Source organism: Lycorma delicatula, chromosome 4, assembly GCF_047948215.1.
Source record: "Lycorma delicatula isolate Av1 chromosome 4, ASM4794821v1, whole genome shotgun sequence".
Lineage (NCBI taxonomy): Eukaryota > Metazoa > Arthropoda > Insecta > Hemiptera > Fulgoridae > Lycorma > Lycorma delicatula.
Window position 1 is genome coordinate 159,351,663 of NC_134458.1, and position 27,929 is coordinate 159,379,591.

Below are 27,929 nucleotides of genomic sequence, written 5' to 3' on the forward strand. Positions count from 1 at the left end.
TTAAAAAGTTTGAACCGTTAACCACGATAAAAACCTTTACAAATTATCGTTTGGTACTTTGACTATGTAACAAAATAACACTACACACGCCACTACAACTGTTCCGAGGCAGAACGCAGAACTAAACTTTATATACATGGTAAACAAGAAGAGAAACAGAAATAAAATAAAAATAATTGTTTCGTATTTGAAACATAAGTCACTTTCTTAATAATGTAAACACACAAAGTACATTGCTTCGTAAACAACACTTGTATCATGTCTATGCTAATAAGAAATGACTAATCATGGTGTGCAAATGTTTCAGAGAACAATAGTACAGCGGTGACTTGTGGGCTGATCATTCAAACTCGCTGTTACGTGGCAGCTACCTTTTTTCTTTTTCCTGTTTAGGTTTCAGAGGATGAATGAGAATGTTATGTGTGAGTGTAAATGAAGTGTAGTCTTGAACAGTCTCAGTTTGACCATTCCTGAGAGGTTTGGGTAATTGAAACCCAATCACCAAAGAACACCGGTATCCATGATCTAGTATTCAGATTCGTATAGAATCTGTACGTATACAGAAACGTATAGAAGTACGTGGCGGCTACTGTAGAACATTTACGATTATTTTTTAACATAAGTGGAACGGACTTTAGGAATCAATTTTTGTGGAATTAAATATTATGTTCAGTATACATTTTTATTTTCTATTAATTTCGTCATTAACAATAGTTGTAATCTATATATATATTTTATGAGAGATTAATTTCTGTAACATGTGAAATATGACAAGTCTGTGACACAGGGTTTCGAACCTAGAAATTTCTCTTTTAAAGGAAGTTTGTATGAATGTGTATTAATAATAAAACTATGTAAAACAAAAAGATGCTTAATTATTATGAAGAAAATAGAAATGAATAATGGAAACTATGAGTTCTGTTTGTTTTATTATTTTATCAGAAATTTTCAATGAAATCTTCGGCAGATGCACAGCAATACTAGATCGTTGATACCGTTATTCTTTGGTGGTTGGGTTTCAATTAACCACACGTCTCAGAAATGGTCGACCTGAGACTGTACAAGACTACACTTCACTTTACTCATACATATAATCTTCATTCATCTTCTGAAGTAATACCTGACGGTGATTCCCGGAGGCTAAACAGGAAAGAAAAAAAAGGTGCATAGCAATTGTAATTTTTTCTGCTCATTTTCCAACCTATCAGAAACTTCATTAAAAATAAATTAACCTATTTATATCGTGAAATGTTTTTCTAGAAATTTGTCTTGACGGTTTTAAAAATTTTTTTCTCCATGCGAATTAAAAAAAAAAGAGTTGTAATGAATATATTTTTCCGTAATCCTGTTCTGAGTTATATACGTGACATTTATATTTTTTAATGTAATAGGTACGGGTTTATTATTTTCTTTATTAAAAATTGATCGTTCTATATATTCAGTGAGGTTGTAATTAAAAAGTCACACACTTGCGTGTATGAAATCGCGAGCACATTAATAATTAGTAATGTTATACCGATTGTTCATACCTTCAGAAATAGGTTTGTTTTTTATTTTGTTTATTACAAATTTTTTGTTGTTTTTAAGACCAAAACATTTTTCGGTTTCAGACATTTTATTAACGGTTTTATCGTTCATGGAAGACTAAATTGTCATTTTTGTCGATTTATAAATGTTTACGCATTATGCGTAATGAATCGTACGCGTGGAAATAAATGCTTGAGGTTCGGATGGGGAAGGGTTGTGAAAAATTATGGTGGTGGTAGGGAAATGAAAATTTCCGTTTGCAGAATCGATTGGCAGTGACGACATCGAGTGAAGGGGGTGAAAGGAGGGCTGCGCGTACGTTGCTCGCCGTTTTGCGACGGCGCGAGAAATTGTCGTTAGCGGTACCGGGGTACTGCCCCGAATAGAATATCTATTTCCTCCCCACCTCTGTTGCTTTTCGCGGGATCCTCCTCCGCGTAGTGGTGAGAGGGAGCGAAACTTTATTAAAAAGGTTTTACCGACCGGTGTATACCGCGGCGGTGGTAGTAGATGGAACAGTTAGGGTTCAGGGTGAATGAAAACCCCGTCCCTAAAATCCCAAAATCCATATCTTAAATACCGCACTTATTTAAGTCTTCCATTCATGTGATACTTTATTATTAAAATTATTATTATTTGTCTGTATACAACACGTTATTTATATTTGTCTTGGTCAACTTTAATAAACATTTTCATAAAATTATAATGAATAATTTGGTGTGTTGATATATAAAAATTTTTAATTTTACTAAAACTAAAACAAATTTACATTTTTTGGATATACATACATATCACATTATACATTCAAAATCACTTATGTAAACATTATAGACTTTTTTTGGTTGAATGTTGAAATGGTCGTCTAGTTTATTTCTTACTGTACCATTTCTATCTCTGAGCGAGCTTAGTGAACTTTAACAGTGGTTATGTGATGTGAAATTATTTTGTGTACCTTTCATCTCTTGATTATAAGTATAAATATTTAAACGTATTGTTCAATGGATTATGTTGTTTTAGAGTAATTGTTATGATACTAGGTTTTTATGTACGACTAATTTTATTTCATTTATTATATTTTTTGAACTTTTACTGTTATCATGAAAATGAAGTCAATCAGTCTTAATGTTGTAAAAAAGTAGGTGCTAAGTTAAGTTCTGTGAAGATATTTTGCGTGGAAGAATAATATAATAATTTTCAATATATACCTTTACTATATTTTATTTTGTGTATGTGTAATAGCAATAACTGTTAACTCTTAACATCTTCAGTAGATAGATTTCTTGTATCTTTTTCTTTTTATAATTACATGAAATCTGATTGCTTTTTTTAATACACCGGATTTAATGATGTGGACATGATTTTCCAAAATACAAATGCTTAACTTTGAAATTAGATAGGCAGTTTTGTATATGTGACTTTTTAACATGATCGCTGCCTTGTAAGTGCCTCTAGTGTAAACAAAGTCTTCCGATATAAGTCTTCCGATAAATTTGTAATTTTAGTAAATATAAAACTCTTTTACCGATATGTTGATGCCATCATCAACACGTCGACATTCGTCTTCTGTCGATGAAAGATTGTTATTTGAACGTTTATGGTTGCGTGCTACACAGAGACCGCCACCTGGTCGTTATAGACGATGTTGTCATTGTTGTATGCCTGCCGTACATTTGTGTATTTTACCTCAGCAACAACATGAATCTGTTATTAACAATCGATCTGATAAATTGCTTCGCTCTGTTGTCAGGTGAGAATATTATTATTATGATTTTATGATTATCAAATATGTAAATAATTCTGGTTTCAAAATTAGGTAATTTACAGCCAATATAAATTTGAATTAAGCAATTTGTTCTCCTTTTAAAAGTGCCCATTAAAAAACTTCTATTAGCCTGTTGTATATGATTAGGCTACTGTAATCCCATTCAGAATCTGATGTATTGAATGTTGATAGCTAGTATTGGAGAGAAGGTCTCTGAAATAAATCAGTTATTTGTTTTTGTTCTACTACTTTGAAAAAAATAACATTGCTATCTGTGGAAACTTTATCCCATTGCTTTGGCTGTTAAATTTGGTATACCTATCATAATACCAAAATGTAAATTGATTTGGTTTGTTCAACATTTATTCAGTCTTATGACTAATCAATCATATCATAAGGTAAATTATAGTCTGTTATCCAGTAATTTGGAACAAATTGGTAATGGAAAATACCAATTTCATTTCAGGTTATTCAGAGTGGATATGTTAGTTATTAGTGAAAAATTTACAAATCCCTTGAGATTCGTGAGTATGATATTTGTAATTGCTTTAACAATTATTTTTTACAGACCTGTTTATCCTACACTTATAGATGGCAAAGAATTTAGGTTCAAATTGAAATAAAGATACTATTACATGTTAATAGATATCCAATTCATTAAATTGTTTTTAATAAACATATTTAAATATAACTTCTACAACAAATGGTTTGTATTATTTTTAATCAAAGCTGAATGTTAAAAAAGAATTCTCATGTTTATGTTATTTGAATTATTTTTATTCAATCTGTACATTTGTGGTATATATTACAATTGATTTATAAAATCAGTAGATAGATTAATTAGTTTTCTTAACATTATTTCTTACTCTTTTAGAATGACTGCTATATGTAAGACCCTTGAGGTACAAAAGACATGTCAGCTGCTCTCTGTGAGAATAATAGTGTCATATTGTTAGATTTTGTGGTAAACTGGGTGAAGGTGTTGCTTGTATAGGTATATTGCATGTTGCATGTTATATGTATAGGTAAGAAGTTAAATACATTTATGTAAACAGTACATTCAAATTGGTGAAGCAGTAACAGGAAACTACTTCACTGCACAAGACACAAGATGTTTGCCCTTTCCTAGATCATGGATTCAAATCCTTTTGTATTTTGTATGCTATTACAGTTATGTTGTGTTTCAAAATGAATATCAGGGTATTAAAGCCATGTAATATTTCTCAGTTTCAAATAAATTGATTTATACTTTAAATGAAAGAGCAACAGTTTTAGCTGTATGCAAGCCCATAAACTGTTTCCTATACCTTGTGCTTGAAAGCACTACTAGTGAAGATGGCGCCCGCCCCCCCTCCCCCCCGTCAACCACAAACAAAAAGTATTCTCTATTTTGCAGTTTGCAAAGTGTGAATATGTAATTACCGTTCAATGTGCATTTTGTTTGAAGTCCCGTTGTGATCCCTCGAGTGACAATAACATTTGTAGATGGTATAAACAATTTGAAACCACTGGCTGTATTTGTAGAGCGAACAGTGCCGGACAAGTGGGCAGGTAGGTGGGCGGGTAGGTTTTTGTGGAAGCAAGTTTATCTGGAATGAACTTTCTTGATGTGCTATAGCTATGTGGCTCTATCCTCAACTGCAATACAAACCACAGAGCTTTATTTGGCAACAAGATGGTGTGCCTCCTCACTGGCATAATATTCATTGGTTTAATGAAATTCTCCAGCACTGGATTGGTCGCCAGGGAACAGATGACAGGGCTTGTTTGCCCGATCTGACCTCGTGTGATATTTTCCATTGGGGATTTATAAAGGACAATATTATTATTCATTAGAATAGGTATTACATTTTCTGCAATGATTTTTGGTTGATACCATATCATCTAAAATTCTTCAATATGTCATCTGACAATTCAGATTTTTTAGTAGTCGATATGGCTTAACTCAGTGTAGTGTCCATGTAGACATAATATGTAGACATGACTAAGTGAACACCACAAAATGTCGATTTCTCCATTACATTGAGTTGTTTTTTGGTAAATCATATTTGTTATGGTTTATTTATGTAGATTCATTTGGCCGAATTTGAATTTACTAAAGTACTCGTGTACATTAGCTATTGGGGTTTAATTAATTGCACCTTCTCAGAAATGGATTTTGTGATTGGCAAGCTACCACTCTTAATCAGTCATGTCTCAAAGTAAAGTAATTTAGTTAAAATGTGATGAATTTATGTCTTGCATGCTATTAAGTTTCATGTGAGCATAAGTTTTATAAAATGCATTAACGTAAAGTATTTTTTGTGGTCAACATTTAATGATTTTACACTTTTTCTGTATAACTTTTTCAACACTCATGTTTATATTATGATACTGTAGCATACAATACATAACCCTATATTTCTAAATTTTCTCTACATTTATGTTGTAGAAGTTATAGTGCCCATTTTTGAATTCACCCATATTTCTGGCAGTTGCTTTCATTGTTGTTGTGGCTTTTCCGTACTTTAATTAACTACAATTTAAGTACAATACTAAACTTTTGTTCTATAAAATTTGTTTTCTTTTCTTAAATCTGTGTCTGATACTAGAAGATTTATCCTTTTAGTGTTTAGCCTTTCTTTATTTACTTTCTGTTTTTCGTGTTTTCCTTACTAGATTCATAGTTTTCAATTTTCCTACCTTTAATAACATAATTATGTTATTATTATGTTATTGTGTGATTTGCTCTTCTGTACTATTCCTTTTAATACATTATTATATTGTTTTCTCTTATAATATTTTTCTTTTTTTATTATAAAATTGAATTTTTCCCCCAGAATGACTAATCCATTTCAATTAATAAATTTCTATTATGTTCTTAGTTTCTTCATAATATTAGTAATTCATTTACCTTTTAGTAAATTAATCATCTTAGCCTCTTTCTACTTTGATTTATGGCCATTTGACAAGGTTTATTTGTTCTTTTATTGTGTAAATATAATAATTAAAATTTAAAAAAAAGTTACATGGCTAATATAATAATTTTTTAAATGAATAAGGCTCTAGCAGCCATTTGTGCTGTTAACCTTCAACTGATGAGGTGACATCAAAATGATGGTGCATGTCTGGTCTCTGTGTGATTACGCCCATCCTTGATCACATAATGAAACATGTTTTGCCCTAGCTGGTTCTTTTTAAATTATATGTAGATTGCCATGCAGTGAGAGTTTTTTATTGTGTCTGTTTTTTCTCAATCGAGTATCCAATGTCAAACTGACGTGTGCTCACCTTTCATGTAAGTACAATTTCCTTTCGTAAAATGATCAAATAATGTGGATTTTTGCTTAAATATAAATTTCTTTCCATCCAGTTGTTTCAATGCTATTAGCAAATCATAATAATTTTTTTCAGTGTAAAAGTGAATATGAATTATTAGAATTTTGAAAAAGCAATTCTTCGTGAACTGGATGGATGGAAAAACAAGGATTAGGATATTGATGAACCAGTTACAGGTCAAAATAGGGAACAAGGTGAAAATGGTAATCAGGAATGGGCTACAGTTGGAAATTGAGAGGTGGTTGCTGTAAGAAATGAGGAACAGGCTGTTGATCGGAATGACTGTATTGTCAGCGAACATGATCAGATTTTGAGGTCGAAGTTTCAGGAGGTGGTGAAAATGAAGGGACTGATAAACATGGAGAAGTAGATGAAAACGTTAATTTGAGTAAATCCAATTTTAGATGGCCTAACTAGAGCCGAGAAGAAATGTCCAAGTTGTGACACATGTTATATTATGAATTGGTAACAGGCATAATATTCAAAATGAGAGTGAAATTGGAGTATGGAATAAACTATTTTCCAACAATATTTTACATATTATTTTGGATTGGACAAACAAAAAACTGCTTTCTTTGAGAACAAGCTACAAAAATTCAAATATTATTGAACTGAATGACATTGATATTGTTGAATTGAAAGCACGTATAGGAATACGGCTTCTTACAGCAATATTCAAATGTAACCGCGAAAACATTGACTCGATTTTTATCTACCGATGGACCAGGCCTAGAAATCTTTCAACTGGTAATGTCAAAAAAGTGATTTGTAGTGTTTACTTACTGTCTTAGATTTAACAATTCTGAAACAAGAACTCAGAGGCAAACCATTGACAAAGCAGCTTTGTTTACAGAAGTATTTGACGTTTTTATTGCTAACTGTCGGCACATTTACTCCATGGGTTCAAATGCTTGCGTAGATGAAATGTTAGTCCTGTTCCGCGGCAGATGCGCATTCAAATTTTTTATGCCAAAAAAAACCAAATAAATACGGACTAAAATTGATGTGTATTATAGACTCGTGAACTAGTTATTTATATAACGCATACATTTACAGTGGTAAGGGTTCTGATGGAATTGTATTGTCAGAAGAAGAAAACAACATTTTCTAAACAAACACAGTTCGCAATACAACTGGCAAAACCCCTTTATGGCTCAAATAGAAACATAACTGGGGACAATTGGTTTTCATCAACTGACTTGGTTGAAAAACTGGTATGTAAAGGGCTAAAATATTTTGGCACTAAATAAAAGAAAATGAAATATGTCAAAAAACAAAAAATTGGGGAAAGTTTATTTGGCTTTACTAAAAAATGACCTTGATTTCTTATGTACCAAAACATATCAGAGCAGTAACACTTATTAGTTCTATGCACCATAATAAATGTGATGACCATAAAAATAATATGCCTGAGATTATATCCTGCTATAATGCCACAAAAAATGGGGTTGATGGTTTAGACAAGATGTGTAGTAATTACTCTTGTTTACGGCGTACAAAGAGGTGGCCGAGATGATTTTGTTCTATAGAGTAATTGATATTTGTGCAGTGAATTCCTAAATCACTTACCAATCACAAGATGTAACAGTCTTAAACAAACATATAGTAGCAATGATGTTAGTTTCTACCCACGCAATGCAAAGATTTTATGTTAAAAGAGTTTCTTGAGATATACAAATTTCATTAAAAAAGATTTTTAAATTGCAAGAAGAACCTGAGGTACTTCCAACAACTTCTGGAAGGCTGCAACACTGAAAGACGTGCAGTGTCTGCCCTGCAAAAAAGAAGAAATGAACATATTTGTGCTATGAATGTAAAAACCCTGCATGTTTAGACTGAAAAAGATTTGCATGAGCTGCTATTAAGATTAAACTATAACTTTCTTTTTAATTTCAGTTATTATCATTATCGTATTATATTCACCCGTATTTTTATATAATATTAATAAAATATAATTGTATCTTTCAGATCTTAATAAAATGAAAAAAAGCAAAAGTAAAATCATCAACTCGTAATTATTACTTACAAATTCTCTATTTCTTTTTACTTTTTTAATATTGGTTTTTCTACTTTGGGATTCCAAGACCAAATTCCTCGGATTTGTAACCATGTGAGTCTTCTTGTTGGCAATTCCTTTGAAATTACAGACAATCATGTAACAATGAAAAAGTCTGTAAATCAGAATAATTTTAGCCACCAGTTAGTTACCTAGTTACCATATTTTCTAGGCGAAACCACCTTTATATCCTTCTCAGAATATATATAAAGGTACTAACCCTTAGAATAGAAACCTATTCAGGTAGGATCTCATCTAATGGGTTAATTATTTTCAACTATGAAGTATTCTTTCATATTAATTATATTGCACTTTAATAAATGCTGTATAAATTGTATTCCAGGCTTTATCTTAGTTGTATTGTAAATTTGTTTATTTAGGACCGTAAATCAATTATGATATACAGCCAACCACTCAACTTGTATATAATCTTTTACTTCTTTGTTGGAATTTGGAAAAGATACAAATGGTACTAAATTATATAGGATTTTTACTAGTTTTTGATAATGATTATTTTGTAATTTTTTTTTTAATTCTCTTAAGCCAAAATTTGATCCCATGTTAGTGTACATTTATATAAATTCTTAAAACCTGTGTTATTGTTTATCTTTGTTGATGGTGAAAATTCAATCACTACCCTTTATTTTGATCAGTACATATATTGGTCGAATTCCAGTTTCTGTGAGTCACTTGAAAGTTGCTCCAAACATTTTTGTTGTCTAGTATTATGTGGTTTAGTCAAACCCCTCAATCTCTCAAGTTCTTTTTTATCTTTACTGTATTAAAAAGTGGTTTAAAGTATTAAAGGTGTTTTAAAAAGCTTTATTCACTTAACAATAACTAAAATTAAAAATTACATAAAAGGTAACAAAAACTTAAGGGATGTCAAAATGATGTCACCTCACTGTATATGTCGGTGAAATGTCACCTCACCAACTGAAGGTTAACAACCAAGGAAAGGAAAGTTATGTCAAACAGTTATTTTATGAACGTAAATAATTTTCAACCATTTCATCAGCTAAGTAAATAAAAATTCATTGCGGTCGAGGTCAGAGTTATTTATAAATAATTTTTGTTGGTGTTATGACAGGTCCAGAAAGAATTTATTACAGTTTCTTCTTTGTTTATTGTTATTTTTGTTAAAAATAAGATTTAATTGCATCTATTATGATGATCGTTGCATCATAATCGATGCAATGGTGTTAAACTTTATACATTGTTTTATTAGCTCATTAGCCATTTGTACTGAAACCACACAGATCTTTGTAACTTTGTTGATGTACATAAAACAAGTTTATTAAGTGTGACAGGATAATAAGTAGCATTTAATTCTTGCTTCACAATGTTTAATTTCCTGGATTTTCTTCCTAAGACATCTTGGGTGCCTTAATTAGGTTATAAATCACCAGTGTTTATTGTCTTATCCAGGACCCTGTTTCTTTATTTATTAATTCTTATCAGGATTCTAGATAACAACAAAAGATGTGATCAAATAACAGTGGAAAAACTGCAGTAAATTTATTTTGTATTTGTCATTGTAGCAAGGAACATTATTCATAAATGACAGTATGGAAAGCTGGAATCTTACATTAGACATGCTACATATATCGATTTTAATTACTTAGTTGATGATGCAGTTGAAAACTGGAAAGTTGTATTATAAGATGAGTGACATACCCCTCTTTATTGTGTGATTCTTTTTTTTAAACATATATTGATTCATTGAATTTAAAATATTGAAAAATTAAATAAAATGTTATATCACAAATTTGTTAAGGGATGCTTTAAAGTAGAAATGACAATTTTTTTTATGTGGTATTCACAGTATTACTTCTAAAACTTTTAACTCCTATACCTGTCAATAAATATAATCCTATTGGAGTCATAAAGAAGCTCAGCCTAAGAAAAGTGTAGAATAAGAGGATTGTTTGTGATTCCGGTGTTTTATGTCACTCCTTATATTTTGGCTTAACTCTTTTATTTCTATCTATTTTATTGATTAAAAGTTGTTTCTTTTTTATTGTTTTTTTAAGTTACATTCCAAATGCTTCTTATTAGTTTAACTGAAAATTGTTTTTATTTTGTGTATTATTTTTTCTATTTTATTTTGATTTTTACTAGTTTTTGAATGATTAATTTGTAATTTTTTTTTAATTCTCTTAAGCCACAATTTATTTTGCTTTATAAATTAATAATGAAGGATTTTTAAATAATTGCATATCTTTAAAATCAGTTGGTGGCATAGGTCTGAAGACAGCCAGAGTAATTCAATTTTCTGTTGTGCTTGAATATTTATTATTAAAACTGCAGATGATTTTAAACATAATATAAAGTTTAAGATCCACAGAACATTGAAAATTAAATTTTTATTTAATTTTGAATTGTAAACCAACTGATAATTTTATTTATCAGTTGGGGATATTTCTCCCTCTTAAGGAATACAAACATTTACAGGTAACCTTCTTTCCTTTATCCGTGCCTTGCAATACTTAAGTAATAAAATTCATACTTTACATTTAGTAATAAAATTCTGTAACTTCACCATGGTGAAGTATTTTCAATTTTTTTAATATTAAAATTTTTGCTAATCTGTTTTCTATCTTTATTATATTCAAATTTATTTTCATACTGCACTTCTACTTTGTTAGTGAAACAACTGTGGTAATCATTACTCTTTTAATTAATTTCTCGTTGCTTCAAAAGAAAAAAAACAGCACATTTCAAAACATGCTGTAGTGAAAATCTTTGCCCAGTGCTAGTATCATCTGGTATTGTGTGATAAATGTAAACTATTTTGCCAGATCTCCATCATAGCGTTTAAATTAAGATCTATTGAAACTTTGGGAATATTTCCACAATTAGGTTTTTTTTTACTCTAATAACTCTTTTTATTCTTAAGGGGGGAATATATGTTAAAAATCCTGAAAAAAATTCATCAAAAAACCTTTTGCTGTATTTTTTTCAACAAAATTTCCTGAAAATATTGATATATTTATTTTTTTTCTAGTTGTCCTTAAGTAAATGGAAGATTTTAATATTACATTGCATGTCATTTTAAAAATTTTCTTCATTTTTGTAAAAATACGCGAGTTTACAAATATCAATAACATTTGATACATACAAGCTAGAGTGGTAAATTTATTTTATTTTGTAGGAAATGTTTTGTTCTGTTGGTTTATATATTTTTCGCTTGGCAGTAGCCCTATTAGCTGTGTGTTCTTTCAAGTTTTTTTTACCAAAAAGTGGTCAAAACCTAAGATACAAGACGCAAAGCATAACAGAAAACAGTATGGTGCCTTTACAGACACCACAATTAAAAAGCTAAATACTATGAAAGTACTATTTTGGCTAACACAAATAAAAGTGGAACTGGAATGAAACAGTCAATTTTAGCTACACTTAGACACTGCACATAGACTGATGATAAACCTACACTTCATAGGTGCCCAGCAGGAAAGGAATCTTGGTACTTTTATAATAGAGTGCAAGCACATGGTAAGACTCCTGGGAAACTAAAGATAATATGTAAACACCAATTAGTTTGTTTTGCAGCATATTGCTGCTATATATGAAAGACTAACAGACAACCAACTGCTTTCAATATGCACTAGAGGGCTAACTCAAAACTTTAATGAAAGTGTGAATAATCACATATGGCAAAGATATAAACCTGGAGTATTTCTTGAAAAATCGTAAAATTTGTGAGTACAATTTTGGAAAAAAATCAATTTTATATCAGTGATGGACAGAGCTGGGGTTTCCCTAGGGTGTTCATCCAATATTCTTGGATGAGAAATGGACAAGAGAAGAAATTGAAGATCACTAAAATACAGTCAAACGCATACCAAGAAAGGAACAAAAGGTTTTGTTTAAAGAATTGAAAAGATGAAGAAAAACAAGTGCAGGAAGATGTAACATATGGAGCAGGACAGTTCTGATTCAGAGTGAGTTTTAGTACTTAATTACTGTTTATTACCCATGATAAAACAGAGACAGTATATGCATTTGCGGTAAGAGGTTTTGTACCATTTTCCTTTACTGGTGGACCGATTTCGATTTTTTTTTTTGCATTACATAGGTATCACTTCAGAGCAGGTTGTTAGACATGTTTTATAGGCCACCAGGGGGTGCTGCATTAGATATGTTTCTCTCTAACGGCTGGGCCGATTTTGATACGGTTTATTGCTTTACCTAATATAGGTATCATTTCAAAGCAGGTTCTTAGACAAGTTTTATGGTTATAGGCCACCAGGCACTGCAATAGGTGATTGCCTGTAAAACAACTGGGCTGATTTTGATACGGTTTTTTGCATTACATAGATAGGTATCATAGAGAAGGTTCTTAGATTAGATTTACAGTTATAGGCAACCAGGAGGCACTGCAGTAGATATGTTTTTTTCAAAACGGCTTCATAGATCTGTTAAAATTTCTAATTTTATCGCTTGTTTAGTTAATTTTCTTTTATTTTTTGTGCAAATTTATTTTTCCTGTATTTTCATTTATTAAATCAATCATCATGTCTTTAGTTCTGTACTAAGTAGAAACAATCTGTTTTTCAAGGGTTCAGAATTCCTTGATCTATGTTCTGATAGAACCATATATAGTATAGTGTTTTTGGTTTTAATATAAATTCCTGCTATTCTGTTTTCTATCTTTTATTTTCATATTTATTTTTATACTGCATTTCTATTTGTTTAGTGAAACAACTATGCTGTTAAATTTTTTTTTAACTCATTTTTTTAAAAAATAATTACATCAATGAATCTTTTCATTAAAAACAAAAAATATTTTTTAGTTTTTCATGTCCCCCCACTTTATGTTCAATTTGATTAAATATTTATTGTTATTTCTAGAATTGTAAATTAGTATCAAATTAAGTAATACTCTTCTCAAAATAATAGACCTTATAATTATGACACAAAATTACATCAATTTTCTGCCATAACTCGACGACTATTTGTTAACTGATTTTAAAAAACAAAATGTCATTTTTTTCAAAATAAAAGGCTTAATATTTTAGCAAACAATATAGATTTTGATAAAACCAATATTTATGGAGATATAACAGATTGAAAAATAAATTTGGCTACCATTTTGTAATTTTCAAAAGTAATCTTGAATTTTTGCTACTTTTAAAACTTTATTACCAAGACGCTTACCAAATATTAATTTGATTCATCTATCCGAACTTGAGATATAAATTTTTATATAAAAATAACAAAATGGTGGACAGAGATAGAACGAAGGAGAAATTTCCATTTTTCGTAAGGATATTTTTTGTTTAGTTTTACAAGTAGAATCCAAAAAAGTATAGCCAGCCCACCATTTTAAAAACACTGTATATATGTATTTAAAAAAAAAAAAATAGATATTTTATTTTATTCTCCCTAAATGTATAGTTAGGCAAGTTTTACTGTCAATACTAATCATGCTGAAAAGAGAGTAATAAAATTTAAAATTAATGTAATTATGAACAAAGGATGTGGTCTTATGTTAGGTTACTAAAGTAACCTAGATCTAATCAGCAGCTAATAAACCATACATTACTTTGTAAAAAAAAAAATAATAATAATAATAGTATTCATGTTCAACTATTATAAATTTTAAAAATAATTAATACTTTATTCAGTTTCTGATAAGTATTTTGAGGTATTTATCTATCAATATATTGCAGTATTTTATTTCTTGAGAAGTGATTTATTTTTAATTTAATTAGTTAAAAATGTATGGTTATTAAAGAATTCTAAAAAAGCTAAAAAATAATTCAAAATTTGCCCTAATTAAGGATTGATCATCCATTTAATGAAATTACATGTAATATTGCATGTTCAAATGGAGCTATCGGAAATATTATCATATGTGGATAACATGTTTGTAGATTCTGCCACAAATTTATAAATCTTGTGTATAATGCTGAAAAAATAAATTTTCAGTATTTAAATTTTTATATTAAAAAACTAATAAAAGAGCTAGGACTCATCTTTATTAAAAAGTATATTGGTATCTCAGGCTTACATGTTTTAATGGTTTAAAATAATTACAAACATTACAGATATGGAGTATTGTTTAAAAGTATTTTTTTTTTTTTTAAGAAAACTGCTGCCAATTATACTACACATTTTTCTTATCTTATAAAACAGGAAAATATAAAATAAAATAAACTTTTGCTTTCACAATTATACATAATTAATTAATAAGAAATTAATTTGAAAAGTGAAAAGTGTTAATTTTAGATATGCAGTAGAAAATTGGAAGTCATAATAACTTCTTTTTTTGGGTGGCGTATTATTCTTTGCTTCCTTTTTTAATTTTATTCATAGGCAAAGTATTGTATAAGAATAAATTATGGTAAGGGGTCTTCTAAAATCTGACCTAGGAGAGTGAGAATATTTTTTGGACATTTAGTACCTTAATAACTGGGTTATCCATAGAGGAATTGTATTACATTACAATTGAAGGGGATTTTATCTGCAGCAGGTGAAACAGAAATTGATTAGTTTAAATCAAAATTATTTTCAAAATTGTAGTAATAATGAAAGAGATGTATATTTAAAGAAGCCCTTGCAATGCTATGCAAATAATCTTTGTTTGGTTTAATTCACAACAGTGTTTAAAGAATGGTAGGCCTAAGCATAAAGATAACTACTTGGTGAACTGTAATTTAATTTTAATAGCATGCTAAGGCAGTACAATATATGACTAATAAAGATTCAGAAAAAGTAAAAATAAAGCTAAACTTGTGTAAGTCAGTGTCATATTGAACAAGAAATTGTTATTGATTTAATTCATTGTTATTGATTTAATTCATTGTTATTGATTTAATTGGAATTGGTGTTTATATTGCATAAAAACGCTACTTAATTTTTAAACTTGTGCAAATTATCTTTGTTAAATTACAGTTGGTAGCCGCTAGGTCAGGAAGCGTGTCTGTTTCTGTGTTATTGACATGTCAGAAATAATTAAAAGTGACCTGATACAGTATACATTAATGTCATAGTCATAACTTGTGATTAACAGTCATTGTTTATGTGTGAGAAATTAGAAAAGTGAGTAGTTAAGTATTTCACATTGCCTACATCATTGAACCAATTATACTTATGTATACTTATACGCTAGCCCATTAAATTATAAAACTTACATTCTATTTATGATTTTAAGACTAATTATCAATCAGAGATAATCTGAGAAAAAAATCTCTGTTTTTTCAAAGAAAACTTTTCTATTTGGTGCCCCTTTAGCATTAGCTATGGTACATGACTGCTTTTCAATTTCTGTATTTTATGTTATGTGTATGTTATTCAACCTGAATGTGAAGATGAAAAAAGAACTGAAAACAAGAATTTTATGTTCAATATACATTGAAGATATAAAAATTAATTTAAACAATTTAAAATGTGATTGAATATCAGTTACATCCACTTTTGAGTAAAAGTAGTCAATATAATGAATTATTTTATAATAAAAAAAGAGTGTATAAATTTGTTATTTTACAATATTTGTCATAGTTTCTCTTATGGTTGTAATGTGTATAAAGTTCTGAGTTAAATTGCCATCAGTCAAAGTTCAATTATACAGAAAATCCCTGTGGAGAGTAGTGTGAAGATATTGCAACACTATATCCAACTTAGTGAAGAAAAGAAGGTAACATGATACCACTTTGCTACTCACTTTGCCTGATATCAAGATATGTTTCTTGTTTTTAAGAACAGTTATGCCTTTTCACAATGACAGTGTTTCTTGCCAAGCCTGTTATAAACATTTGGTTTTGTCACTGTGTTTTTACAATCATTATCTTTCATTTTAATTAAATTTTACAGCTGTAAAATTTGCTTCCTATTCTGTGGTTTATAATGTGTTGTTTCGCAACAGAAAGCATAGGTACATTAATTTATTGCTTTCTGTCTTTTGGATTAGATATGTGTAAAGTATTCAAGAAGTACAAGAATCATCAGTCAGAGCTGCTGCTTTCTTTACAAGTAATTATATTCAGTATACAACCAGTATAAATGTATCATTTGCAGTCCTAAATATTACTTGCATTTTGATGCATTTCACATACCAGTATGCAGCCATATACGAGGGTTATTTTTTTTTCAAGGTCTGAAAAAATTCAAGGTCTAGAAAGTTGGTACCACACTATGAAAAATATTTAAATCGGAGTGGTGACTTATGTAGAGAAATAGCTTAACTATGTAAGTACTTGTTACAAATAAAAATTTTTTATTTTCACTGTGGTTTAAATTTCGTGACCGATCGAACCTTGAAAAAAAATAATCCTCGTACATATACCTTTTCCCATGAAGAAGGCAACAGGAAATCATTTTTATTCTTCACTTTCCACAATAAAGCCTGGTATGGACTGTTTTGTTGTTATTCTTGAAAAACAGCTGTGATTTTTTGGGGAGTAATCTTGATCCATGTTAGATTAATCTACATTCATTGTAGTTATGGTTATGTATGTATTTACTACAATTTAGCCATTTTTCTTTGCATTACTTTATGTAATGTATTAGCTGTTCATACTACATCTTTTCAGTCATATGAACTCCGACCTTTTTGTTTTATTACTCTAATCTGATAAGGGGTTTTCCTATGCTCTGAAACATGCAAAGTTTCATTTATGAGGTAAAAGGTTACAGAAGTGCATTGGCAAGAATTCTGAATCCTTGTTAGGCAGGTTTGTTTCATCTCCTTGGAATTTTACAACAATTCTTACAAATCATAATTTGATAATTCTTTTAAGTGTAAACTTAGAGATTTTTCAATATCTTTGAAAATAAATTTTTGAGGCCTGTTTGTTGAATTTTCTTTTATGTCTGCTTATGAATATGTAGATGAGATTGTTCCAAGTGTGCTTAGATATAATAAAAGCTGACATAGTAGTGTGAAACACATGAAATGTTAATTGAATAATGTTCATCAATCTATACATGAAATCGTAATGAGACAATTGTATTAAAATGGGACTGTGTTAAATGAAGAATAATTTTATTCTGTTAACATTCAAAAGGAAGAATTATTGATTTTTTCTTATTCATTAAAAAATCATTTTCATTCAGTCCTTGGTACATACCCTGGTGCAATTAGTTCTTATTTGTCGATATAAAAGGGTGATAATATGAAGCTATTGTATGAACTTTTGTCAAGCATCAGTCATTATCTGGCTGTGTATAATTCTTTTGATAGAAGTGGAACTTGGCTTTCATATAACTCTTGACCTAGTACGCCTAGTATGCTCCTATTCTTTTTGTAATCTTGCTGTAAGCATTAATAAGTATGAAACCTGACTTTATACTTTAATTATTAACTGTGACAACATGTTAACCTGCATCCTGTAAATTTGAAATAGTATGAAATGTAAATTTCATTTATTAAATGTGAATTTTTTTTGTAAGTATGTAAAAGATGTTAAATGTGTAAATTTGAGGGTCATGATTTTCCATTAGTATTTATATTTTATTCTCTATTATTATTATTAAATATATGTATATTAAATAATTTCAGAATAATGCATTGTAATCTCTGATTTTATATAGTTTTATGATTGTTTGATTTTAAAAATGTTAGGTTACTGATTTAAGTTAATTATTATTACAGTTTGAGAGTATTCCAGGTTTTAATGTTTTTAATTTTTTAAAAATACAATTTTTTAGTTTTCTGATGAATTTATATTTTGTGGTGAAAATAATTTCTAACTGAAACACTAAAACCGATGTTGGTACAGTTATATCTGTGTAGTGTGATTGTGAATAAATAAGTAATACTAAAATTAATGAATTTAATTTGATGCATGTTCACGATATTAGTAAGCTTGAGTGATATAAAGAGCAAAATATGGCGTGTAATGTAATAATCTTTTGTAAATTATACACTTTAAAAGAAAAAAAATACAAATATTCTCTAATTTTTTAATTCTGTTTGTAACAGAGGAAAAATGCCACAGTCATGAGAATTTTCAATATCTTCTTTTTTATGATAGATAATTTTGACTTGCTTTGAACATTAAGTCCAGTTAAGTATCCTCATCTGTTAGTCTAGTAAACTGTATATGGCAAAAATAGGGATGAAATGAATACCTAGTTTTTTCCATTTTAATTTTTTTTTTTTTATGAATTGAGAATCGTGCTGACCTCTATGGCAGAGTGGTAGGCTTTACACTTTTCATCCATATGTTCTGGCTTTTGCCATCTATTCCCAGAAAATTGTGAAAATTGACATTTAGGCAAAAAACTTATCTCCCAATTATCTCAGGTTTTTGGTTAAATCTAGTTTCCTTCAATTTTTTGTGTAATTCTGCTTAATGGAGGTCTTACTTTGTACATTCCTGGTTGGTAGAGGAATTATCAGTAATTCCTTACAAAGTCATGTTCCATTATTTATAAAAAAATACTTCAACATTTTTAAAAACTTTTTTTATTCTTAATTGTTCATATTTTTTATATTTGTGTTTTATCTGTGTTTTGTATCAGTATTATAGTCCATCAATAAATTATTTATATTAATGCATGTATAATGTTTAACCATTAGATTTCATTCTGTATAATTTAAATTGTTTTTTTGCTAACCATATTCATAACCTGGTGTATTGGTATCGGGTAGGATCAGGATGCTCTGCTTAGTTTTGTTGGCACTTTACCCATTAGGTTTGTTGTACAGGACAGAAAACGGAATACTCGTAACAATATAACACAAATGCAATGGCATGTTTGGTTATAGTATCCTCAGCACAAAGAACCTAACAGGTATTAGACCTATATACACTGAACCACTTTTGGAGAAGGATCAAGGATGAAGAAAGGGAGCAGGTTGTGAAAAAGGACGATTACCAATCAAGATGGATTGGTGTATTTTTACTGTCTTCTTGAGGATCATGTAATCAGTTGTAAATTTTTTCCTGCTTGATACATAAAACTAATTAAAAATTTTAAAGTATACTTTCCCAACATATAGTGTGCACAACTGAGGGAAATAGGTGTTGCTATTTCTAAAAAGGTGGTAATTTTGTGAAAATGTAAAACACTGTTTTTTTTTGTTTTTTTTAAGCTTATCAAAAGTATAATAACTAACATTTTTGAAGATGTGCCCCAGCCCCTAATTATTAATTTTCTAATTATTCTTAAATCTTTCAACTATCCATTTGAAAAGTGATTGTGTTTTATAACCAATTAGTAAAAAAAAAGTAACTCTTAATTCTGTCTGTGTGAATGTGTGCACATTGTATATAAAATAGATCTGTTTTAGTGACTTTTAATTTTGTAGATGAGATTTCATTTGGTGGTCCCAATGTGAGTTTTTCCAGATACTGTAATGAAAAATTTTTTGAACAAATATATATCCTATGTAGGTTATTAGAAGTTATTTTTCTTTTTTTGTCATTGTTGCTTATTATTGGATTGCTGTAGCATTATAATACATTACTCTGATGTCATTCTGTTTCCAAATTATTTTAACCAAAAAATTCATGAAAATGATCAGAAAAACTTTTGATAAGAAAAACATATTCCCACATACCAGTGCCTTAGCTTGGAAGTTGTCATTGTAATTGTAATGACAGTGAACAGTTCAAAATATTCTCATTTAATTTAATTACATTTTATTGCCTTAATTTAGTACATGGTCGAATTTGTGAAAAATATTTGTAACATTTTATTAGTATAATTAGGCATTCTGACCATCTTGAAAATGATTTTCATTGGGTAATAAAATAAAATAAGTAAGGTTTGTTAATGTAGATATAATTTTTTAAACTTGCAGACAGGAATTTAATTTTAAGTTCTCTAGAAAACGTTCAGCAGTATTGTCGATAGCTTTTTTTTTTTATAACAGAGAAATCCTGTTAATAGTGAAAATATTTATTAGTTATTAATAGTAAGTTACTTTTTTCTGATTTTTTTTCTAGACCTCCTTTTGGAAATTTATTAATCTATAAGTAATATTTGTTTTATATATTAAAAAATATGAAGAAATGATTATTTTTATTTTAATCACTTATTATTTAACTATTTCTTGTTGAGAAATAATCTTGTACTACCCAAGTCAGGATTTTGTATTCAATAACTTGTAATAAACATCCATTCAATTTTAATTAAGTTAATTTTCGCTTAGAATCATTTTCATTCCTCCATTTTTATATAGTATCATATGGATTGAAATGAAATAGCCACTTGTTGGTTCCATTTCAAATTAATATTTAGTTTTGTTCTAGTTATTTGATGGTAAAGGGGGAAAATGCTGGCTCTACTAAATTTTAAAAGGTAGCCATAATTTTTAAACCATCAGAAGGAAAGTAGCTGTGATGCTGTGCGGGTTTTCAGTGAGGAGATGTAGGACTGTCTATCAGTGATAGTAGTGGGGAAACATCTTCTTATGGTGGTGGGTGGTGGTGGTGGCTGTTAAAGGTAGTGGGGGATTCTCTCATGTTGATGCGATGTGCTGTGTTGTAGACCGATAGCAGTGTGATGTGTGGTGGGGATTGCAGAGTTAAGGCCAGGGGCTTATAATAAAGTGTATACCGTACCGTTAGCAGTAAATGATTAGAAAGGGTTGTGTTATTGTTACTTTTTCTTCTTATTTTTATTAGACATTGTGATGCAGGATATATTTGTTAGTTAATAGTGTTTTATTCTTTTTCTGTACATTTTTTATGTATTATAGTGAATTAAATTTGTTTGGCTGACTATTTAATTGTTTGTTTCTAAATCATGTTTATTTTTTATTGTCTGAAAAATATATATTAATTTTCGTTTTCTACTTTTAAACGATAGTTGTGATTAAAATTTACTTAATTCTTTTTTAGCCATATTCTCACAGTTTTTAAAAAAATTTAACAAAGTAATGCAGTTATCATTATTATTAATTACTATCAAAGTAAATAAAAAATAACTGCTGTTATTTAAAGCTTTAATGTTGAGTATTTAATTTTTTTTCTTTGATTTACATTAATTTTTAGTATAATTAATTGTTAGTATGAACTATAGAAAACTTATACAATTGTATTCATGTTTCTATATAGAACAGTAAAGTCTGGTATTACCATATCGTAATGAGCTGTGATCAGTATTATAAATATATATTTTTATATTTTTAAAACATTTTTCTTTTTGTAAGAATTTTACTGTTAATTTTATATAATAGGTGTAGTATATCATTGTTACTGGTTGTTTTAGAAGTAATATTTATTAATTTTTAGTTGAAAAATGGAAATTTTATTATTGTTAAATATGATATATGACAATAATTTGTATTGGATATAAAATTGATATTCAGTTTTAAATTGAAAAGTTTTTATTTGATTTTTTTAAATTTTTTAAAATGTATAATCGCAGTTCTATTTTAAAAATAATTACTATACCAACTGTTTGTTCTGTTTTTTTTTGTTGTATAAAAAATTTAGTAGATGTATCTGTTTTTTTAAAAAATATTTCTGGTTAGATTTTTTTTAGTGTGTTTTCACCTAATGTAAGTTTGGTGATATAATCCATTGTTATTTATATATTATAATTTTTCTTCTCTCTTCAACATAATGATTCAAAATAATATCCAAGAAGTGAAACCATTTTGGAAAGTAACTGCGTTAACTTTGAGGGATAAGCTTAAAAAGTAAGAATAATTATTATTATGTTACATTGTATTATTTTTATTAATAATGTTAATAATAATAATTGTAAATAAGCTGCCAAACAGTATGAAGTGAACAGAACTTGCTGAGTTCAGAACTATATTTCAATGCTTAGATAATTTTCTGCCTTGATGTTTTACTATAATTTACATATACAGGTGTTTTATAAACTTCATTTTGCAAATACAGCTGTTTTTTCAAATTTTAATTACTTTATATACATTAACATTTGCTCTGTTCAGTTTCTTTTTACGTGAATATATATGATTCAATAATATGATTTTCTGTCATTCAACAAATCTTTTAAATAATTTTCATTATTTTATGTACTATAAAACATGTGAATATTCTAATGTAATCCAGCTTGGTAGAAATTTTTTTTGTAATATTTATCATCTGAATTGTAGTAAAATGAGAGTGTGCCCAGACCCTATCATCACTTAAGTTCATTGACTAAATTATCTGCACAAACAATTTGTCACTTGGTGCAGGATAGATGTAATCACTTTCGTGGGAGTTAGAAAGTAATCTTTCACCATTTCAGATTTGTATTAATCTCATGAGGGGGTAAGATGAAAGTTTACTAGACCGTGTTTCAGTCTACTAAACATGGCACTTGCGATTGATTAGTTTGATGATTGAAATGCTCTGGCTTTTCATGTAAAAGTCCATGGCTTATGTTGATGCAATTTACTGTTGTTGCCTCCAATGACTGTGTTGTTCTCACATAAAAATTTTCTAAGTTTCCTTCACCAAAATTAGTCTCTAGTTATCCTAATCCTTTCTCCAATTTTCCAGCAGATCAGTTCACCACAGTTTTTCACCTATTCAGGTGTTCTAGCTTCCGTTCTTTCAAAGACATTAGTTAGTTTGTTCCCAATCAATACATAATAGATCACTATTATTCGGTGTTTCCCATTGTTAAGGTGCTACAAAGAAAAATAAAAATAAATGTTTTACGCCTTCAAGATAATTTTAAATATTATGCATGACCAACATTCTCCTCTCCACTATATACATTAGTGAAAACTTCTCTAATAAAGTAATAATAACTTCTCTAATAAAATAATAATTACTAGAGCAATTATTTTTATTTATAAATTGGAATGTCTGTATGTATCTTTTGTATCAAAGTGTGACGAAACTACAAACTGCTGGGCCAATTTAAATATTAATTTTTCTGAGAGGATGTTTAACTATTCTTTTGTTATTGCAGTAGATAAAATTCGTCTCCCTTAATTTTTGTCAGTTTTTGCAATTATTTTTTTTTGTCGATTTCTGTTTACTGTCTGCTGTATATACAGTCAAAAGTAAATCAATCAATTTCAAAGATGTATTTTATTTAAATTTACCTTTGCATTCCATACAAAACCTACAGCAATAGGAATTGTTTCAATGACTAATTTGTTTCAATTTGCACTGATTATCTCTATGTGTTTTTGTTTTATTGTTAGTAACACAATTATGCATGATTGTCATAACCTATTCAATGAATCTTCAGGAATGAACTTTCTTTAATTAACTAGACAGCAGTTTACATGACTGAAATCTTAATTATGTCTGCTGTTTTTCATTTCAAATATTTACCTTGTTTGTTTCCTTTTCTTGATAAAAAGTAGACTTTTTTATAAAGATTTTTAGTTCAATTTATACGCTCAGGATAGTTATAAATAAAAAAAATAAAGATGAGTGATTATAATCAATTGTTAACTAGTGAAAACGCTTTATAAAATTTTGAACAGGAGTTCCATCTATATTGCAGGAATTTTTTTTTATGATATACATGGCGTGGATGAATTGTAAATGAAGTCAGGGGATGCCAATTAAAGCAAATAAAATTTGAGACAGTTTTTGTTTTTTTAATTTTGACTGGGTCACTGTCTGGTATTTCTTGAGGACACGACAAAGCTTTTAAAAATTTAAATGCGTGTATATGTAATAAATTATAAAGATTGAAATTTTTTTTAAGAATCAAAAAGTTCCATCTCTGTTATTGACTTCTATTTAGTTAAATACGGTATTTGGTGTTTTTTTTCTTCCCTGGACATCATCTACTTACATTATTAGCTTGATCAAATAATTAACAACAAAAACCCATACCTTAATAGCAAGTGAACCAAAAATCTTATCAAATATAAAATATATGTGTAAAAGCTTCATTTTTTGAAATTTTGTCTACTACTCATTCTGAAGAAGGTGTGTTGGGCCCTCATAAAAATTTATATTACAAAAAAAAAATGACAGATGTTATAACAGACCACTTATGTTTAAAATTTTATCAAAAATCTTTTAATTTAAAAAGATTAAAATGAAATTTAAGATTTTTTATCATTCTCTTTTCAGCTTTCTTGCCCATCTCAAATCATATGAAATGCTGCCTCTTAAATCTAGCCTTATTCTTACATCCAGACAATTATTGACAATTCTTCAACAATACTCAAGAAATGCCACACCAAAAACACTTGTATTGTATAAGTAATGTGTCACAGTTACTACAAACAGGTCGATTGTTACCAGCTATAATGTACAAAGAAGTTTCTCTGTTGTCACCAATTTTTAGCTTCATTAATACCACATGCTCCCGCCTTGTAAAATTTATATCTAACGTATATTCAAATTGAGTATTTTTTACTGCATTTAATTTGGTATTCAAATTCCTTCATTCATCTGGGCAACCTTTTTTATTATCCTGGTGACATGATTCTTAATATTGTGCATTCTTCTCTTGTTTTCTTTTTAGCCCCTGGAACCACCATAAGGTATTACTTCAGAGGATGATATGTAAATGAAGTGTTGTGCAGTCTCAGGTCGACCATTCCTGAAATGTGTGGTTAATTGAAACCCAAACACCAAAGAACATCAGTATCCATGATCCAGTACTAAAATCCATATAAGAGGCCTTTAATAGGATTTGAACCTTAGAACTCTTGATTTTGAAATCAGCTGATTTGCAATGACAAGTTTACCACTAGACCAACCTGGTGGGTAATATCATGCATTCTAAGTGGTCCATAAGTGCATTCTACTTTCATTTCCTTGTGATCCTGCCATTCTGGCTGTCTTGTCTGCGACTTCATTACCAGCAGTACTACTATGCTCAGGCAGCCACATAAACACATCTTTGCTCTGTGTTATTCTGATAGTAAAGAGTGACTTATAAATCTTTAATCAGACATCTGAGAACATTTTTTGTTGACCATTATATTGCACTCAGAGAATCAGAACAATTTAACATCCTCTCTTTATTGTAATTTGTATGAAGCGAAGAGCTTGTAGGATGGACTGTAACTTGACTGTATTGACCTACATATATCACTAAGGCCTAATGTGCATCGTCATTTACTACACAGAGCAACCAGTACCATTCAATGTTTTTGACCCATTGTTGTAAATGTTGATGTGATTTCTGTATTCAGATACTAACTCCATAAATTCATTCTGAGTGATATGTTTGATACAATATATATCTCATATCTTTGTCTACACATTAGAGAGATCAGCTCATACCATGACTGTAGAAATTAGGTACTTCCTTTTGTAAAATATCTGATAAGAGTGGAAGGAAAATGTTATATTTTTTCATAATTTCTGCTGGTCGTGAATAGGTCCTGCATCTTTCAATACGCTTTGGCCAGTCTACATTCAAAGAAGAGTTTGTAATTTAGGTGAGTTTTAAATGACCAAACATGTTGCATATCTAAGTATAAGGATATCTCTTCTATAACACAGGAGTAATGTCCCTGCTTCGAAGACTTCATACTGGGCTTGTCAGAAAAACTCCTCTCCCATAGTATACCAATGCATGATGTACAACATCATATCTTTCAGAGACGTGGATGAACAGATGAGTACAACACAACTATAGTCCATCATTCTGTGGACTATATTAGCGACTTGTATAAATTCAATAGAATTGAGCCCCAATTAATATATAAGTATTACATTACATTTAGGGCTTTCCTACATTCAGTCACTGTTTCTTGGACATGAATGCACAATACAGTTAATACAGAAAGGTCCAAAAAAATGTACTCACTGTTTGCTAGTTCTTATCTTGTGAAAAATTTGACATGACATGATAATTTTTGGCACTGAGGGAGGGTTATGGTATGTGTTTGAAATGATGACCACAGCAGCTTCTATACAATGCCCATGGCACTGAACTGCACACCGAACTACAGCTGTTAGTATATCTGGTGTAATGGCAGCACATAACTACAATTTCTCATGTAGCTCATCGATTGTTGTTGGTTTTTGTCGATACATGACATTCTTGATAGTTCCTCAGAGGTTAAAACCTCAGAGGTGTCAAATCAGGTGACTGAAGTGGTTACTCAACAGCACCTCTGAGAGGTTGAGCTCTGTTTTGTTGCATGTAAAACATTCATCACCATACAGGTTTTGGATGGCAGGAAAAATTCTTGTCTGAAGCAAATCAAGATATGCCTCACCAGTTACTGTACCCTCGAAGAAGAAGAAACCAATTAAACCACGCAGTGATAGATGACACCACACAGCAACCGTCGGTAGATTTATTGCCCTGTCCACATGAGCATGAGGATTTTCAGGAGCCCAGTAAACACAATTGTGGCAGTACACAGTATCGTTAAGTTTGAATTGTGCCTTATCAGTCCACACAAACTTCCCTGCAAATTCCTCATCCTCGCCAACCATGTGCTGAAATTATTCACATTACTCCATCCTTCGATCTGGATCGTCCTCATTCACTGCATGTAGTAGTCTTGGAATGTACACTTTCCACTTTGCACTCTTCAGAATGCATCTTGACCGGCTCATTGCACTTTTGCGCACTCTCTGGTTCACTGATTTTTGCGGTGATTGGGTAAAGTGTTGCAATATCACAGCACTGGACGCCAGATTTACGCAGTACTAGCAATTGGAATTTTAGGATTTATCGTATGAGCTCATCGCATATTCATCGCGGGAATAGATATTGATACATGAGCCTATTTTACTTAAGCAACTATAATTATTGCAATACCAACAGGAATTAAAATCTTCAGATGAATAGACTTGTAGCTGTTCATGGTCGGCCGGATCTTTCTTTATGCACATCTTTAACAGTTCTGTCGGCTTCAAATTAATCGCAAATGTGAGCACTTGTTTGACATGTTGGTGGCGGTGTTCCAAACTCTCTGCTACTGCCATTGTACCTCGTGAATGTTCTCGTACGTCCAATACCACTTCAGTACAGCCTTGGATTCAACAAACAATAACAAACCTCAGCCATTGTTACTACTTGATTGTCTTCTGCTGCACTGCCTAATATGACTGGCTCATTCCACCACCAACCACCTGCGCATATGCAGCATAAATTGCCAGCTCCGCCTACCACATCAAATTTAATACCTTACATTACACTACACATTAGATTGGTGAGTATAAGTCTTTTTGTTAGATATTATTTAATTACAAACAGTGAGTGCATTTTTTGGATCCCTTTGTATTTGTCAAATGTTACACCTAAGAATTTCACATTATCTTTATATCTCTTTTCATGTGTATCTAAACAGTGTCAGACTTAACATGTGGTAAACCCTTTCTGCAGAAGTGCAACACGTCTTTCTGGTGAAAAGCAAAACATTTCTTTTTGCTTCATTTACAAGGTTATTAATTACTGACTAGC

At 29.9% G+C, this 27,929-nt stretch overlaps 1 protein-coding gene across 5 annotated transcripts in view; it reads left to right on the forward strand.

The window, feature by feature from the left end:
• The window catches only part of Srrm234 (Serine-arginine repetitive matrix 2/3/4), a 203,751-nt gene that overhangs the window by 82,148 nt on the left and 93,674 nt on the right, over nt 1–27,929 (forward strand). The window contains exon 1 of one of the 5 annotated variants that reach the window (XM_075364601.1): nt 21,136–21,267. The exons of 3 other annotated variants lie outside the window; for them this stretch is intronic. Coding sequence is in view for 1 of the 2 variants with exons in the window: in XM_075364600.1 (XP_075220715.1) it covers nt 22,187–22,263 (77 nt within the window). In the remaining variant the exon portion in view is untranslated. Of the gene's footprint in view, nt 1–21,135; nt 21,268–22,107; nt 22,264–27,929 lie in introns of those variants that run through there. One more of the 5 variants, XM_075364600.1, reaches the window with a different exon arrangement.